Below are 16,977 nucleotides of genomic sequence, written 5' to 3'. Positions count from 1 at the left end.
CAATACAATAAACCCCCAAGCTCAGTGTCAGGAGCCAACTTGAGACAACAATCGCTTCGTGGTTTGTGAACCTCTAAGTTATTCTGCAACTGAATATATTAAGATAATAATCTCTCCATCATTTATAATAAAATAAAATGAAAGCTTATATTTCATATAATTCAATATATAAGTAGATTTTATCCCCCAAAGCTAAGACCTCTCCCCCCTCTCCCAGTTAAGAAAGCTTTTCCCTTAAGGTAAGGATTCTCTAATAATTTCACTCATCATGTTGTAATGAAAACAAAGACTTTCCATCTTCCTTTCCTCTAGTCTTAAGCCATTCATTCTCTGGTAATCAAGGAGCCCAGAGATGGTTTGAGACGAAGGGGAAGATTTATTAATGGGTTTCAGTGAATAAACTGAACATCCCAATAAAGGAAACTAATATTCAGTTGTAAGCCTGTAAATATTCACTGATATGGACCAGAAAGTGGAAAGCTTTGTATGAAGTTCTAGAAGTTTCTCACCAATATCTTAAATGTTTCTCTGGCCTGAAAGCCCCCTTTATCTGCTCAGAAAGGAACAAGGACAATTACCACAGAGTTTATAAAGTTACTTTGACCAATGGGTTTGTTTTCAATCGATTGACATCACTGGAGACATGACATGTCTTTTGATATGTATGTGAGTCCAGTCTTTCTGGAGTTTGTGGAATGCAATATTTTCCTTTGTAGCCATTCGAATACAAGCTCTTGGGACCTACTCAAGGGTTTTATTGATGTGTACAGATCTGTAGTTTGATCAAACCCTCAGATTTGCTCAGTGTGCATGGAATTGGCATATAGGTCTTTTCTTATAAGTATGGTTAATGTGACGCGATGTTTTGAGAAAGTTGGGCACATTTCGAGCACACCACGGTAATCTAAGCTGGGCTAAAGAAAGGAAATAGTCCACAAGGCAGCTCTGTTTTATCCCAGTTCCAGCAGCCAATCAAACAAACTTGGGACTCCTTCCTTCTGCTCCTCATGCATCTTGCAGTACTGGACCACTGCATGGAAGATATCTCCCACCTTCCAGGACTTCTGGTGAACCAGTCTGACAACATCTAGAAACTTAAGGATGACAGAAAGAAAAAGAGAGGGGGAGAGTTAGAACTCACTCGGCACAGAGTCCTCAATACATCCGATTTAGCACCCTTCCAGAGCCAGTGGTTTTCTGGCCTATGTCTGAGTATCCTTCATCTTGGAAGATGATTTTCCACAGTAGTCTGTTGTCTCTTTAGGAAAGTTCCTTCAAATGAATTAGAATTTTCTACTTGGCAATTCCATTAACAGCAGGAGAACTACATGGAATGAGGTTAATTCTTCTTTTTCTTTTTTAAAGTCAATCTTTTAGGTAGTTAATGTTCCCTTAAGTCTGTTTTGCTTTATTTATTACGTATAAATTAGGGATTCCCTATGAAATTGACCTAGTTTCATTGTGATTTTGGATTCAGTAATTATTCTCCTCATGGCGATGGCACAACTATTTATAATATTAAAAAAAAACCCACCTTTTTCAAACTCTCTTATCCCTCAATCAGTGCTTTATGACACTTGCATGCTTTGAATTTGTATAGACAAACTGAAGCCATTTTCTAGACTGGAAAATAAAATTATTTTGCTTTCCAGAAAGGATTGTATGAACTTTTTGCTCAGGCTGTCTCAAGCTGGGATGCTCCAATCTTCACCTTTTAAGTAGCTGGGATTACAGGAGTGTGACACCACACCGAGTTTCTGAAATACTTAAGTTTTAACACATGGAAACACAAATCCTGTCTGAAAGAGTTTTAGGATGTTATTGACATGAAGAAAGATGAAAGATGGATGGTCCTTCTACTATAAGCATAAGTCTACCAGGGGATGGATGGAATCTTAGATATCTTTTTGTATCTCATACCTAAAGGGGGGAAGTCTTCAAAGAATATTTGTTGAATGATGGAAGGGATGGACACCTAAATATGAATCAAACATGTTCAAAGTTCTCAAGATTGTTGGAAATCTAGTGTCCATGAGTAAAAACCTCCATGAAATATTTACTCTTCATCTGTAGGTACTGAATTTATAGATGTAGAATTTAAAAGTCAACTTATAAACCTATGAGATTCAATAACTTTCTGCTGATAAAACCCTCCAGGAAAATGTTTTGAGGTCCTAGATCTAATAAAAAGCTGAGCAGAGGAAATTATTGAAATCTGTATTTTATCAGACCCTGCAGGGAAGGAGGGCAGTAGAATATTAGTGAATGGGTAATTTTAGAATAGAATTTTTTTTTAAAAAGAGACATTGGTATGGTTCTCTTTCTCTACATTTGCATAATAAGTTATTTTGAAATAAAACCCAATATTCTTGTCTCTCCATGACCCAAACAAATAGCTGAGCAGAGCTGATGGATACTGTACAGGGAACACAATGGGAACTAGACATGGAGCTCCATTCCTAATGCATGGTGACTGAGAATGGGCATGCATAGCACAGAGGTTAGATAAACAAGATCTTGTCCCAATGCTCACTGCAACAAAAACTGGAAAGGAATCCATTTGGCTCTATCAACCTGCATTAGAATTTCAGACAAACCACCTGTTTCCCAGGACCCTGCATCATCTTCCTTAGTTTCCTACCTGTATGATTTTTATTAACCCATCTCTCAGATCCTGCTCGAAATCCAGGGAGGGAAGAGAGGTCACTGGTGCAGCTGGCCTGACCTTGTGCCTGAGGTCTCTCGGAGAGGAACTTGTGGATCATTGATTTTTTTTCTCAGTAGGACGGGTCCCCCGTGACCTTTGGTCACAAGTCATCACTTGAGAACGTGTCCTCTCCCACGTGTCCTATGACAGTGAAGCTGATGCAGAGAGCTACTGTAAACTCTGGCTCACTGGACCTCTACATCCCATTGCTTACCACCGAGCCATTGCCGAGGGGAGGAAGAACCAAGGCTCTGGTGCATTATGCCAATATTTGCTGCTTCGTGTTTCCCAGAAGGCTCCTTGCCTTCTAGAAGTCAAACTGTAGCTCGTTTGCCATGTATTTGGGGCTTGTGAAGGAGAACTCTAAGTGGTGATGATGACAGACACTAATGACACATCCAACAGGAGGGAAGCAGCCCCACAGCAAGGCCACTCTGTCAGGAGTTTGTGGAATGGCCACGGCCTAGAATGTCTCATGACTTCTAAGTCTAGACTGACATCCCAGTGGAGCCGCTTTGAAAACTACCAGGCACCACTAAATATAGCATGCTCTGAATCTGAGATGCCTTAAACTCAGACACTAAGACCTTGAAATGTCTACAGAGCTGACATGTCTCATGCTCTCTTCATTAAAAAAAAATCAGGTAAGAATGAAATAAGGTTGGGAAGAAGTCAGAAAAGGGCATTTCCAACTCATGAGTACAACCTTATGATAAACACATTCAGATCAGCAGCTGCTCGCAGAGCGCTCCATGTCTGTCCCTGCCCGTGTGTCGGTATTTTGTAATCAGGTTTACCAGGCTTTGCTTTCTTTCCACTGTCTTAAAGAGTAAAAATGAAAGTCCCCTCACTTGCCACTTCACACTCAATAATAATTAGATTCCTTTTTCTGTAGACAACAGTTGGTATTTCTTAGGCAAATATTAAGAATCTGTCATCTTGTGATAGAACAGCCAACAGTCATATCATCAGTATCTTCTCTCATTTTTCTTCCATGGCTTTGCCAGTTGAATGGAAGAAATTAGAGGCTATCCCTCTTCTGACCTTCATTTCCTGAGGAAGGTAAGTATAGAGGTCTTCCTGTTCTCTGCACCTTCCTTTCTGTATACTGTCTCTGCGAAAAGGAAATAATTCTCATTGCCAGGTTAAAGATCATCAAGGCACCAGATTAGCTAGGATGTCAGTTATCTGATAACCTCACTGAATTTACATAGAAGAAAAGGATGGGGAGAGGAAAGACCACGTGGTCCAAAATCCAGGACAATGCGCTGCTGGGTTTTCTTTTCCTGCTTTCTTCTTCTTTCTAAATCGAATATGCTTATGGCTTTTTTTTGGTCCTGAATTAATTTAATTAAATTTAATTAGCGTTAAGGTTGCTACAAATGAAATTTATAAATGGTCTTACATTGTCAAGTGATAGAATTTCCATGAAATAAGACTTAGGCTGGGAATCTGAATTGTGGATAAATATTACAAGGAATTCTATTTTGTACCCAAGTGACTTGTAGGCATGATTTGAAAAAACAGAAACAGAATAAACTCCCCCCTCCAGTCCCAAAGATGGTATTTAAAAACTGTGTATCTCTTGGTTTTATGGTCTTCCTATCTTCAGTTCTCTATGAATTAGAATATAAACTCCAACAGCATAGGAAAGTTTTATCTCTTTTTTAAATGTGTTTTCAGAGCTTAGAAAAAGTGACCAGTACATTCAACTCTATGAACATTTTTATTTGTTTTCCTTTGTAAGTTATATTTAGGTAGTTGTACAAAGAGGTTTCAATTCAGCATGTACGATTATGAGTACATGGTCATATTATGGTCATATTCACAATTTACCTTTGATGAATGGCTTGAATAGTTGACTTTCAAAGGCACTTATTCTTTTAATAACTAGGTAATATGCAAACCCTCCCCCTTGGCAAAACTATGAAAGGAAAAATTTTAAACTGAAGGAATCTGTATGACTATAGGATATTTGGGCACCCAGAATATTTGTGATTTGCCTTTGGGTTGAACTAAGGCTGGAATTCACTCTAAGATGTCTTAAATGTCTTCCAACTCCAAGGTCACATTTATATGCAGTAATGGGAAAGATGACTGCTTTAGTATTCATTCATCCCATCCTCTTTCCTTTTAACATATATTTTCCTGGTTTTTCCATAAGATAGGAAGGTTAGAAACTGAGAACACACTAGAGAGGGAAGCATGTTAATTTCAATGAATATCCAAAAAACAAAACAAAACGAGATCAGGCTTCACACAAATAAGGACTTAAAATGTCCATCTGTGGAGGTGGTTCAATAACTTCAGAGACAATGGGACATGACTTAGTGTGTATTTAGGGTTTCACCAAACCTTCTCTAAGCAGATAGGGAGCTAATGAGATGCTGCTGCTGTTACATAACCTATCCTTTCTCTCTCTTTCACCTCTCTTGAAGATGGTTGCTTAATCATCTAATTAAAAACTGAACAGAATCAGGCCTCAAAAATCACTGTTGATGAAATAATGTCAAATGTCACTCAAGAGTTTTCTTTAATAAACAAACTCAGCCACATAAAATGAAATGAGGTACTCATTTCTAAGAGAGCCCTAATTGACTTAAAATAGAGAGTTTTAGCTGGGCACCAGTGGCTCAGGCCAGTAATCTTAGTGACTCAGAAGGCTGAAGTCGGAGGATCATGGTTGGATGCCAGCTCAGGCAGGAAAGTCCATGAGACTCTTTTCTCAATAATCACCAGAAAACTAGAGGTGGCACTGTGGCTTGAGCACAAGGCACAGCACCTAGGCCCTGGGTTTGAGCCTCATGAGTGACAAAAGAAAAACAAAAGCAGTTTTAGTAGCTAAAACTGAATTATTTTGAATTGAATGAAAGATCACTTAGTGTTTTTCTTGATAATGATAATGACATTTATTCTCTGAGAAACATAGTTATAAGAAATGAAAGCAATGCCCTTTAGAACTGAAAACCAGGTAGAGATAAACAAATGTCTTGCCAGGGTATGATTTGCATAATCTTGGCATTAGCAAAGGATTCCTTTACATTTATACCCACTGGACTGGATCTTTCCTAGATGTATAGGACCATGAAATGATGGTTTGTTCAAAAAGGTACATTGATATAAATCTGTTCCATAAGTAAGTATGCCAATTAAAATGCATTGCATCATCCTTATATTCATGGAAAGACTAGATTTGGAAATTAATTGAATTTTCATTTTTCTATTGACTCAAAACATTCTCCTGAGCATGCTCCTGTTCTTCTCCCTATGGCTTAGAGTACAGTACAAGGAAAGATCAAATGTGATTATGTTCTTCCATTCTTCCATTCACCCAAGGATTCTGGGTGGCAGATTGGAGGTAGATATCGACCCACACAGCAGCTTCTATACAAATTCAGGACAAATGAGACAGATACCTAAATTTCACTGGGAAGAATAGTGGATAGATCTGGGCCAGAAAAGAAGTACAAACCATTGTTTGAAAGGAGATTTGAAGTGGGACAGGGCATAGGAAATTGAATGAGATCCACTAATCATTCCAAATTGGAAGCTATTCTGATTGCCATGTATGTTGGCCAAATAGTAATACTCATGTCATTTCACATGACTTGATTTTGGCACTGATAGTTAGGTTGTCATTTCACATTTAAAATATCCAGATTTTAACCCTAAGGACATTTGACAGAGAAAGGTACTTTTTAGTAAAGGACTACTGAGAAGTGTTTGGCAGGGCCTGGAGACTAGGTTCCAGCTGTGACTACCAGAGGAATCCTTCACGTATCAGCCTCTCTGAGGCCTGATTCATTCATTAGTACAAAAGGGAAAATTGTACCATTTTGCCCTTCTCATGGGGCTGTAAGGAAACTAGTATGATAAATAACTAGAAGCTTCTGGTGAGAATAAGACTTAAGAAAGTACATGTGGATGGGGTGGGGTGGCTTTTAAAATAGTTCTTAACATCTCTCCCATCCCCGGGGCTATGAATCCTGTGAGATAGTGCGTCCTTAAGATGCTGTCTTACACAGCAAGAGATTCAAGCATTAAATTTGAGATAATCAAGAGGATGATTGTCAGGGCAGCATGATCTAATCACATAAGCCTGTCAAAAGCCTAGTAGTAGTAGACAGCACACAGAAGTTGACAGCATCGGAACAGGAAGGAGTCATGTTACCAGGAAGGAGACAGGTGAGCAGGAACACTGACATGTGAACAGGAAGAAGTCATGTGACCAGGAACAAGGGCTGCTAAGCTAAGCATAACTCTACTAACAGAGAGCAAGGAAATGGTAATCTCAGTCCCACGGCTGCAAAGAGTTGAGTGAGGACAACCATCCTAAATGAGCTTGGACACTTATTCTTGTCTGGAACTTTTTCGAAAAGAATCTGACAAGACTGGCTAGATTTCTGTCTACTAACATATGACCAGAAATTAGAGTCAGACTCATTCCAACTTCTGAACTGCAGAGCTCGTGTGGTTTAAAGCTGAAAAGTTTGCATCCATTTGCTAAACAGCAATAGGAAACTAATATAAAACATAATTGTTAGTTTAATAATTTAGGAGTAGAATAATTTCAAATTATGGGAACTTGAATCTGAACACACTGTCCAATGTTTCACTCATTAATTTTAGTGGATGAGACTCTACCACTGTTAATGGCAGGTTGATCATTGTGATTGATTTTGATGATGGGTAAAGATCTGTTATTCAGTATTGTGTATCTGTAAGGTAGAGAATGATAATGAGAAAGATACTGCTATATTAAATATCAGTGTGGCTTCAACTTAATTTCTGTTGCTCTCAGCTCATTTTTGCCTACATTTGTTTCAAATGTTTGTTACAAAGAGGCTGGTCTTAGAGCAAGGTTATAAAAAAAATAACAAGTTGACTTTCAAAATAACCTTGAAAAGTTACCATCTTCTCAGTTTACATTACTCATCATCATCAACTGGTTGAAACAAACTGAAGATCAAAGAATCAGTGATCATGACTGTATTCATACAGTGGAAGATTTTGGGGTTCCTGACACTATTTTTAGGTCAAGAAATGTCAAGATCAATTGAACTAAAAGACCAATTGAACTACACAACCTGAGGGATGGGCTGGGGAATGAGGGAGGGGAATCACGGAAAGGGTGACATGAATCAAGATACATTGTACTCATGACTTCATTTGTGGAATTGAAATGCTTTGTACAACTACATAATTAAAAATGATAATAATACTAAAAGAAAAGTCCAGGTCAAACATTTTAAATGTACATGGATGAAGTGGGCAGTTACTGAATTTACAACATGGGTAAAAACCATCAAACTTCATGGCTATCCTTCTCAAGCATGGGACATGGTACCTTTTCAATTCTGCTTTCCTGAGATTTCTTAAAGTAGATGGTGGGGATTCCCAGTTCGGAGGCAGCTATCCACTGCAGAGTGGCACGAAGCTCAGCGTCAGGACACTCGGGCTCCAGGTCAAAGTTGATCACCAGCAGGCTCCTCTGGTGGCTGGCTGTCCTCCCTGGCAGTCCCAAGGCGTGTTCTGGGCAGACACAACCACAGCCTTACTCTGCTTTCCAAAGGGGACCTCAAGCAATGGGGGGTTAAGATTATATGGGAAGGTGGCTTACCCTTTATGCTGTCTGACTGGCCTTTAGGAATCTCCTTTTCTTCTACTAATTCGCTTTGGGAGAAAACAACAGAATATGGTTGGGAATGGTTAGGAAGAATAAACTGCAAACAGAAGGTGAGATGATGGGCCTAAAATCTTCTGGAATTCATTCTAGATTCAGTTCTCATGGAGCAAAGTACGGCTAATAAAGAATAATGTGGATGTTACATATGGCTACTGGGTCTTCAATAAATAAATATTCCTGTTCACCAAAGGGAAGTTCCAGATAACCTCAATTTATATGAGGATTGGTATGGGAAACTCAGATGCATCTTTCTCTTCTTTTCTACCTTCCTTCCAGAAACTTTACAAGGTTGTACCTTTCAGACAAGATTTCGGATAACTAGATCTGACTTGGGGATAATGAGATAACTTGGGTAATGAGATCCTTCTCATGTACCTTACTTGCCTTTTAATGAATCATATGTTTCCATATTGTCATAATGGAATTTTTTTCTGCTTTGTGAGAGTAATATATTTTCTTTTCCAAATAGAAAAATATCAGCCTTTAGACTGAGATAAGTTAAGATATTAAATTTTACAGCAAAATATTTCAATGAACTGACATTTTTCCTTTCTTTTCTTATGGAGAAGAATGGTAGGCCAGTAGTGTTTTAAAATGAGGTTGTGACTATCTCATTAGCAAGGGTAGTGTTTGACACTGGAGGTATTTTCAAAGAGTCTTTGCTTATCATAGGGCCTGATACCTAGTGAGAAGACTCGGTGATGCTTTAAAAATGAGGGGCTATGTTACAAAAGATGACAGGAAGCTGGGTGCCAGTGGCTCACACCTGTAATCCTAGCTACTCAGGGGGCTGAGATCTGAGGATTGCAGTTCAAAGCCAGCCTGGGCAGGAAAGTCCTGGAGACTCTTATCTCCAATAAACCACCAGAAAACCAAAAGTGGTGCTGTGGCTCAAGTGGTAGAGTGCTCACCTTGAGCTAAAGAGCTGAGGGACAGCGCCCTGGTCCAGAGTTCAAGCCCCACAATGGACAAAAATAAAAAAGATGACAGGAAGTGATCATGTGGGTGAGCCCATGAAATTCCTATATATTTTTAACTTCTAGAAACTTAGGATTAGGCTTGTAAAATGTGTCTTTTGATGGCTTGAGAGAATTACCATATATTCTCTGTTACTACCACTATGTGACTGATAAATTCTACTCAATCAATGGATTCCACTGATGATGATGAATTTAACTGATATTGAGAGAAAGAATACAGCCATTCTATCTATTGTTCATTCTGTTACTGTACTTGCAGAAACACTCATTTCTTAAGGATCTAGATTTCTGCTTGATCTCTATGCATCTGGTATAAGGACATGACATTTAATAGATTTACTTCCTGTTATTCTAGAACTCTGCAGTGCTGGGTGTGGGAGATGCTGATCTTGGCTTTGTCCTAAGGGAAGATGGAAAAAGTAGCTATTCAGGGAAGCAACTAAGCATGGTTAGTTAGAATCTCTGATCATTGAAGAATTCATTGAATTAAATGGCTAAATAAAACTGCTTTCATAGAAATATTTCAAAAGGAAGTTGCAATCTTATTCTTGTTGGTCTGTTTTCTTTTTCCCAAAAATTTTAGAAATCTTCAAATAATAAGCTAAGTCCTTATGGTCAAAAATACTTTCAGCTGGGTGCCAGTGGCTCATGCCTGCAATCCTAGCTACTCAGAAGGCTGAGATCTGAGGATTGAGGTTCAAAGCCAGCCTGAGCAGGAAAGTCCGTGAGACTCTTATCTCCAATAGACCACCAGTAAACCGGAAGTGACACTGTGGCTCAAGTGGTAGAGCACTAGCCTTGAGCTGAAGAGCTGAGGGACAGCATCCAGGCCCAGAGTTCAAGACCCACCATGAAAAAATGTTTCAATTCACTTAGATTTCCAGAGTAATCACAAATCCCAGATGTAGTCTTGATTTTGTGTAACCCTTCCAATTTTCTATGGTATATTTTATGCAGTGCATATTATGGTGTTCTAAGTACGTTGTTTCCTATGGATATTTGAAGTCTCTATATTGTGGGGAGCAGAGTCACTGAGTGGGAATGAGATTGTTTAATCATAGCACTCATTTAGTTTTAGACACACTTAGTAGTGATAAACCCAAGTGTCCACAAGCAAAGGAAAAGCCACCCACATTTGATCTGATTGAAGCAACAGTGGTCTAGAGTGAAGACTGTTGAATGGTTCACCTTGGTTGACATAGTACAACTGAAATGGAATTTTGGCTTCTATATGTCCCAGTAGGTAAAAGGTCATAAGGCTTCTGATTATACTGATGAGCTTTAGCCAAAATAATTATTTCAGGAGAATGGATTCAAATCCAGGAAAGCCAGTGGTGTTAGGGAGGGCCCATTCTAGGTCTGAATCCTTGCTCCAGTGATATGGAACCACAGCTGCACAGACACAATGGATCAGTGGTTGGGCACAATCTGAGTGATTACAATGGGTTGCTGGATGGAGTTGAGTAGTGGTCTCACAATCACTGCATCTGATGGCTACTTACTTAATCATGGGAGAAGCTGGTATGCTTTCCTGATAAATGTCCAGGTCCATAATGCCAAGACTGCTAGTGGCACTACTGTTGCCATTGCTGACAAAGCAAAAGTTTACATATTAATGCCCGTCTCCACCCCTGGTATGCATGGTGGCATCATTATCAAGATCCTTCCTTTGTTCCTGGGGAGTACACTGCATCACGTCTAGGATTCCTGCATTGGTACTGGACCAAATTAGGAGAAAACACAGGGCAAAAGCCTAATAGGCTCAAGCTAATACTAACAATAATAGTAATTATTAATCTCATGTCAATAATAATAATTGTTATAATTTCAGAAGTACCACAACTTCTGAAATGAGGTTGTAGCATGTGGGATCCTACCAAGTGAGTAATGATGAACATTTCTCTTCTATTCCTCATTCTACTTAGCGAGGAGCTATTCATTCTTTATTGAGAGATTTCCTTCAACTGGATAGGACAATCAAGAGGAATGTGCCACAGAAAGGTTGACTCGGGAAGATTCCAGAATGCTCATCTGCCTGCTTTTTGGACTTGGATGGAAACTAGGGGTCCTTTTGTCTTTCTAGAGATTTTTCAAGGACCTTACAAAGGATTTCATAGGATATAACCTTGACTTGCTGTTTTCTTATAGGACAACAGGATTTACAAGTAAAAATAGGTAGTATCAAAGTTTAATGGCTCCTTTATTTAACAGCCTTTGAGAAGAAGTGACATCCGATGCCTTATGTATCATAGAGAAAGAGAATTGCATATTGCATCATTTTTGTAGGTTGTGCAACTGATCATATGGTCTGGTTGTAAGCCTGGAACTTTAGTCACTGTAACATACTAAAGTTGAGCCAATTTTTAGGCTCTGCCTGTACTTGTGAAACTGAATGTATCCAATTTGTTTGCCAAACTCACACCTCCTCTATACCCTACCATATCTCTTCCAAGCAAGGTTTTGAAAGTGTGACTCCTTAGTTTGTCATGTGATGGGACAAAGTTCTTCATAAATACCAGGAGTAACCAAATCCCTCTATTTTAAATTCTCATCTGAACTTTCAGGTGGGCAACCCAATCGAGTCACAGATGGAAACTTGATGACTCAGATTCCACTGGAAATGATTAAACAACAAACTTCCACGGTTCCAAAGATTTGAGTTCTCTTAGTTCTTTTGTCTCTTCCCTGTGATTTTTGAAATTTTAGGGAGATGATTTAACATGGTGAGGTCTTCGCAGGTCTAAAGAGTCTGAATTTGCCAGGAATAAAACTTTGAAAGAGCTCAACATATATCTCGAGAAACCCATTTTCCAAACAGCCTCTTTGGAAAGTCTTTGGGTTTGGTCAAGTTGAGTAAGAAACAAAGAAAGTTCTTTCTTACAGAGGAATAGTTTTTAGTTCATTCACGTTTCCCGATTTTTCTCAAGTCCTTCTGAGACTTATCTTTTCCTAAATTCCTCTCTAGTTTTCCCAGAAACAACACAGAGGGCAGGGGATATTAGGAGGAAAAACAGTCAAGCCAAACAACACAACACAGTGTGGAAACACTTGCCTCGTGTAAACCCAGCCTGTGTTGCATCTGAAATACAAATGAACCAGAAAGAAAGTTCAAACACACCATGTGCAGCAGCAATCTTCATTAAAACATCACAGTTCTTATCACTGAATGCACTAGTAGGGGCTTTCAGGGAGGGGGAGAGAGTTAACTCTTAACTCTGGCCAAGGTAATCAAAGTCACAGCTGGCTACTTAGTTTTAGCACAACTTTTGACCAAGGAGAGACCTTAGAAGTTTTCCTGTTTTGCTTTCTCTCTCTCTTTCTCTATTAGAAACATCAAACGCATTTTCAGAAGCTTTCTTGTGACCAATCGCTTAGGGAAGGAAAAGTAGGTACCTCAAGGATCTCTCGCTGAGCTGCAGAAAGCTACTTGTGTCATCTTGGTTCTCCTCCTCATTGGCTAGCTGAGACCAGCTGCCTGTACTCTCCTCACTGCTGCTGGGAGGGTTGGGGAACTCATCAGGGCCCTTGGCTTCTGTTGAGACTTCCTGTATGTCTTCAAGGTTGTCACTGTAGATAGATATCAAGAGAAGCAGCACAACACATTTGAGAGACTATCCTGGGTACTGTTGAGGCTGGGTCTCTGCTACAGTGTGCAGGATATGGTGGGGCACACGTGATGTCTCTCTGTAGATTGTTCTTCTCTTTGGTGCCCAGCTCCCATTCTTCCTTCCCAAGATTACTCTCCATCTCTTCAATTGATCTTTTCCCACTCACTTCCTCTAGTACCACCCCCTACCCTCAAAGTTGCGATACTTTGGCCCAAATACACAAGCAATGTTGTGGGATGGTATTTAATATAGAGATTACACAAAACATTCTGTCCAGTGATTAATGATTCATTGGATCTGGAGCGAGGCCCAGATTTGCATGATTCTTATGCAAGTGGTATGTGCACCATACTAGGGGAAACATACATACATTCTTGGGCTTTCCCAAGTCACTTTCCAACAAATTCTTCTAAATGTGTTTGCACTTCCTGTCATCTGCCATGTGTCATTCCCCCCAAAACTATGTCAGTGCCATTTGTGTGACTTTATGCCTTGTTTGGTCAAGTAGTTCTCCAGAACATTTAGCCCTTAATCTGACAGGCTTTTGTCTTTGAGACTTCTCCTTCGGGGCCTTCTGTGACTTTCGCCTCACTAGCAGTACTTGCCTGCCATCTCTTTTGAGTATCATTATGGATACTTCTTTTTTTTGTGTGTGTGTTTAACTGGTCCTGGGGCTTTAACTCAGGGCTCAGTCTCTGAGCTGTTTTGCTCAAGGCAAGTGCTCTACCAGTTGAGCCACAGCTCTACTTCTGACTTTTTTGCTAGTTAGTTGGAAATAAGAGTCTTATGGTCTTTCTTGCCAGGGCTGGCTATGAACTGTGATCCTCAGATCTCAGCTTCCTGAGTAGCTGGAATTATAGGCTTGAACCACATGTGCCAGGCCAGTTCTGAAGGATGCACTGTTCACTTTTTTATCTATCCCCACAGTATCTCATTTACTCTTAGCTACATAAACAGTGTCTGAATCTAGATCTTTGTCAAGAACCTTCCTTTGGGTCCTGGAGTTCCTTTTTCAGCCAGTCTTCTGAACTTCTACAATCTACCCTGGTCACATTTTTGAATCAGTACATGCCGATTGAATTCTGGTTACCTTCTCGTGTTCTTCCTGTGTTTCTTAATCTCATTGACATGAGTATCTTTAAAATCAGGCTTTCAGTCTTTTGATTTCTCCTTGTCTCTTCAATTATTATGAATTTTTAGTTTTACTATGTATTCAAACATATCTATGTTTTAAAATTATCTTAATAAAATTATCATGATTAAAATGATCAGTTTCAGTCCTTCTAAATTATTAGGAATTTAGATTCAGAAAGAATCTCAGATTTTTCTATAGATGCGAGGTAAAAGGCTTTATTTAACAACCTTTGAGAAGAAGTGACATCCGATGCCTTATGTATCATAGAGAAAGAGAATTGCTAAGGCTGCAATGAGAGTTGGGATCAAACTTTAGACTTTGAGTTTTCATGTTTGAGGCATTACATAGTTGTTCCTTGCTTAAACAAGGGACATCTCTTCTTTCTAAACTTTCTTTACATTGCTGATTAATTAGTGTTCCAAAATATTTATTGTTGGTCAATCTTAGGTCCTTTACAACTTATTTACCCATAATTCTCCATCTCAGAGCTGTCTGTGAATATAACTGGAGATGCTCTCTTCTTCCACTTAAAGTAGCATATTGGCTGGCAGAGAGGTTATGATTTTTCTCAACCTTAGAATTAACTCTGTTGTCCTCTGTCTGAGATTAGTTAGTCATACTTTAAACATTTTTTAAAAAGTTATAGCATAGAGTTCCAAATATGTGCTCTGTGGGATGTGATTAAAAATTAAGTCTCCTTATTGATAGGTAAATTTTCATATTTAATGATATTTAAAATCAGATTTTTTTTTTTGCATTCAGCATTCCTTCAGAAATAGTCTGGATAGCCATGCTATTGAGGTGTGGCTGGCTTTAGTGTGCTTTGCTACTTAAAACTAGATTTCCCTTCCTAAAATGTTGAGGAACAATGGGTGCAGAGAAGATGGTGTCTATTTAAATTCAAATGAAATTGTCCTTCACTAATGCCAGATGGGAACAACACATTGCATATAAAGTGTTAATGAACCAAGTACAAGGGTAAAGGAGAAGGCTTTGACACAAACTTGTTTGCCTACTTAAGAATAATTGCCTGGGTCAATTCCTTAGCAGCTTAGGGCCTCCTATTATCAGCAAAATTCATTTTTGAGCAGTTCTTGCTACAAAAGGAGTTAAATCCCAGTGACTGACATATAACAAGGTCCAGGATAAAAAATAAGTCTGCTAGTAAACTTTATTTTACTTCAATGTCATGCTCTACTTACAGTAAAACTCATGACCCATGGTACATCACTAGAAATTCCAAAATACTAGTTTTCATTTTCTTTTGAGAGAAATGTTTAGCTATGCCCATATATTTTGGAATAATGCTCAGATGTGTTCTGCAGATGCGTGCAGATGGCTCTGTTTCTGATCAGGGTTTCTATTCTGGGCTTTAAAGAGTCTCATGCCACTGAAATCCAATCACAAAACCTGAGCTGGCAGGAATCTAGAAGATTACTAAGCCCTAATTCCATATCTGACCAAACTCTTTTCCTCACTCATACACGCCTGTGCTTCACCTGTACCAGAATAGCACCGAGATTTCCTTACGTCGATTTACTTTATACAGCCCAAGTATGTTTATTTTAAGAAGTAATTTTAAATCATTACTCTGTGGGAGACAGAATTCACTTGGCAGTGGTAGGTAACAATAAAAATAAATATACAGCTAAAGTCAAAGTCCACTTTTTAATGTCACACGATATTTAGTTTCTTTCTCAGTTCTTTGAACTGAGAAGGAACATAAATGGAATTTCATTTTGCTTCAATTTGTAATGCATAAATAGTACATATTCATCCATCTTGTATGAAAATACTTGGTTTCTATATTCTGTCTTTTATAATTATAATTATTGACCTCTGCTCTCACTGTTATTATTTCCTTCTTTGTATTACTTTGGGTTTAGTTTGCTTATATTGGGGGAGCTGCTGTAGGTAGAGCATCTTCTTTTCACAGAAACATTTAAATATTTAAAAATATGTATGCATTTCCTTCTGCAAAATTTTAGCTCACAAATGTTGTCATTTTCATTCAATATTTGTTTTAATTTCCATGTGACGATCTTTGACCAGTTGTAGATAATTTAAAGGTAATTTCTAAATTATAATTTAGAAAGATAATTTAGAAATTAAATTTAAATTATCTAAAGATAATTTCTAAATGATTTGGAGGATTTTCCAGACCTCATTTTATTATTTCACTTTCAGTATTTAATTTCATTCTGCCCAAAGAACATATTCTATAGGATTACAATTATTTTAGATTCATTTATATTTGTTTGTACCCATAAGGGGCATCTTGGAAAATGTTTCAAGTGCACTTGAAAAATAAATATTTTGCTGTTGTGGATGAAGTGTTAGATCAGGGTCATTGTGAAAGTTGCTCATGTCTTGCATACCTATATTCACTTTGTATGATTCTGTCAGTTACTGAGAGAAGCTTAAATTTCCAATCATAATTTTGTGTTTGTATGTTTTCCTTTCTAGATTTATTTTTATATACTTTGGGTCTATATTAATCACATGGCTACACATTTAAAATTGCTATGTTTTCTTGATGAGTTGACCCATTTAACAACAAAGTTTTTAAAATAAATATCCTTATTTATCTTGATAGCATTTTTTGTCCTGAAGACTATTTAGACTGACATTAACACAGCTGTTTTTCAGAGTTCTTTTCCATGCTTTTACTTTTGATCTACTTGTATTTTTATATTTGAAATACATTTCTTATAAGCTGTTATACCAAGATTTTGCATTTATCTCCAATCTAACAAGTTCTGCCTTTAAACTGAAGTTTATAAGGTTTTACTTAAATATGCTATCTTGATAGTCATTTTATATTTGTTCCATCTGTTCTTGGTTCCTTTTTCTATTTCTGC

General features: G+C 38.2%; 1 protein-coding gene across 1 annotated transcript in view; it reads right to left on the bottom strand.

Annotated features, from left to right (window-relative positions):
• Positions 1–725: 725 nt before the first annotated feature.
• The window catches only part of LOC122107544 (SPHK1 interactor, AKAP domain containing), a 93,206-nt gene continuing 76,954 nt past the window's right edge, over positions 726–16,977 (bottom strand). The window contains exons 7-11 of the mRNA XM_042679330.1: positions 12,767–12,940; positions 10,876–10,962; positions 8,328–8,380; positions 8,055–8,239; positions 726–1,094 (exon numbers count right to left, since the gene is read on the bottom strand). Coding sequence (XP_042535264.1) covers positions 951–1,094; positions 8,055–8,239; positions 8,328–8,380; positions 10,876–10,962; positions 12,767–12,940 — 643 coding nt within the window. The 3' untranslated portion in view covers positions 726–950. The remainder of the gene's footprint in view (positions 1,095–8,054; positions 8,240–8,327; positions 8,381–10,875; positions 10,963–12,766; positions 12,941–16,977) is intronic.

This window comes from Dipodomys spectabilis, unplaced genomic scaffold, assembly GCF_019054845.1.
Source record: "Dipodomys spectabilis isolate Male_0828 unplaced genomic scaffold, ASM1905484v1 ptg000051l, whole genome shotgun sequence".
NCBI lineage: Eukaryota > Metazoa > Chordata > Mammalia > Rodentia > Heteromyidae > Dipodomys > Dipodomys spectabilis.
Note: the sequence above shows the minus strand (reverse complement) of the source record. Positions and strands in the feature narration are given on the sequence as shown.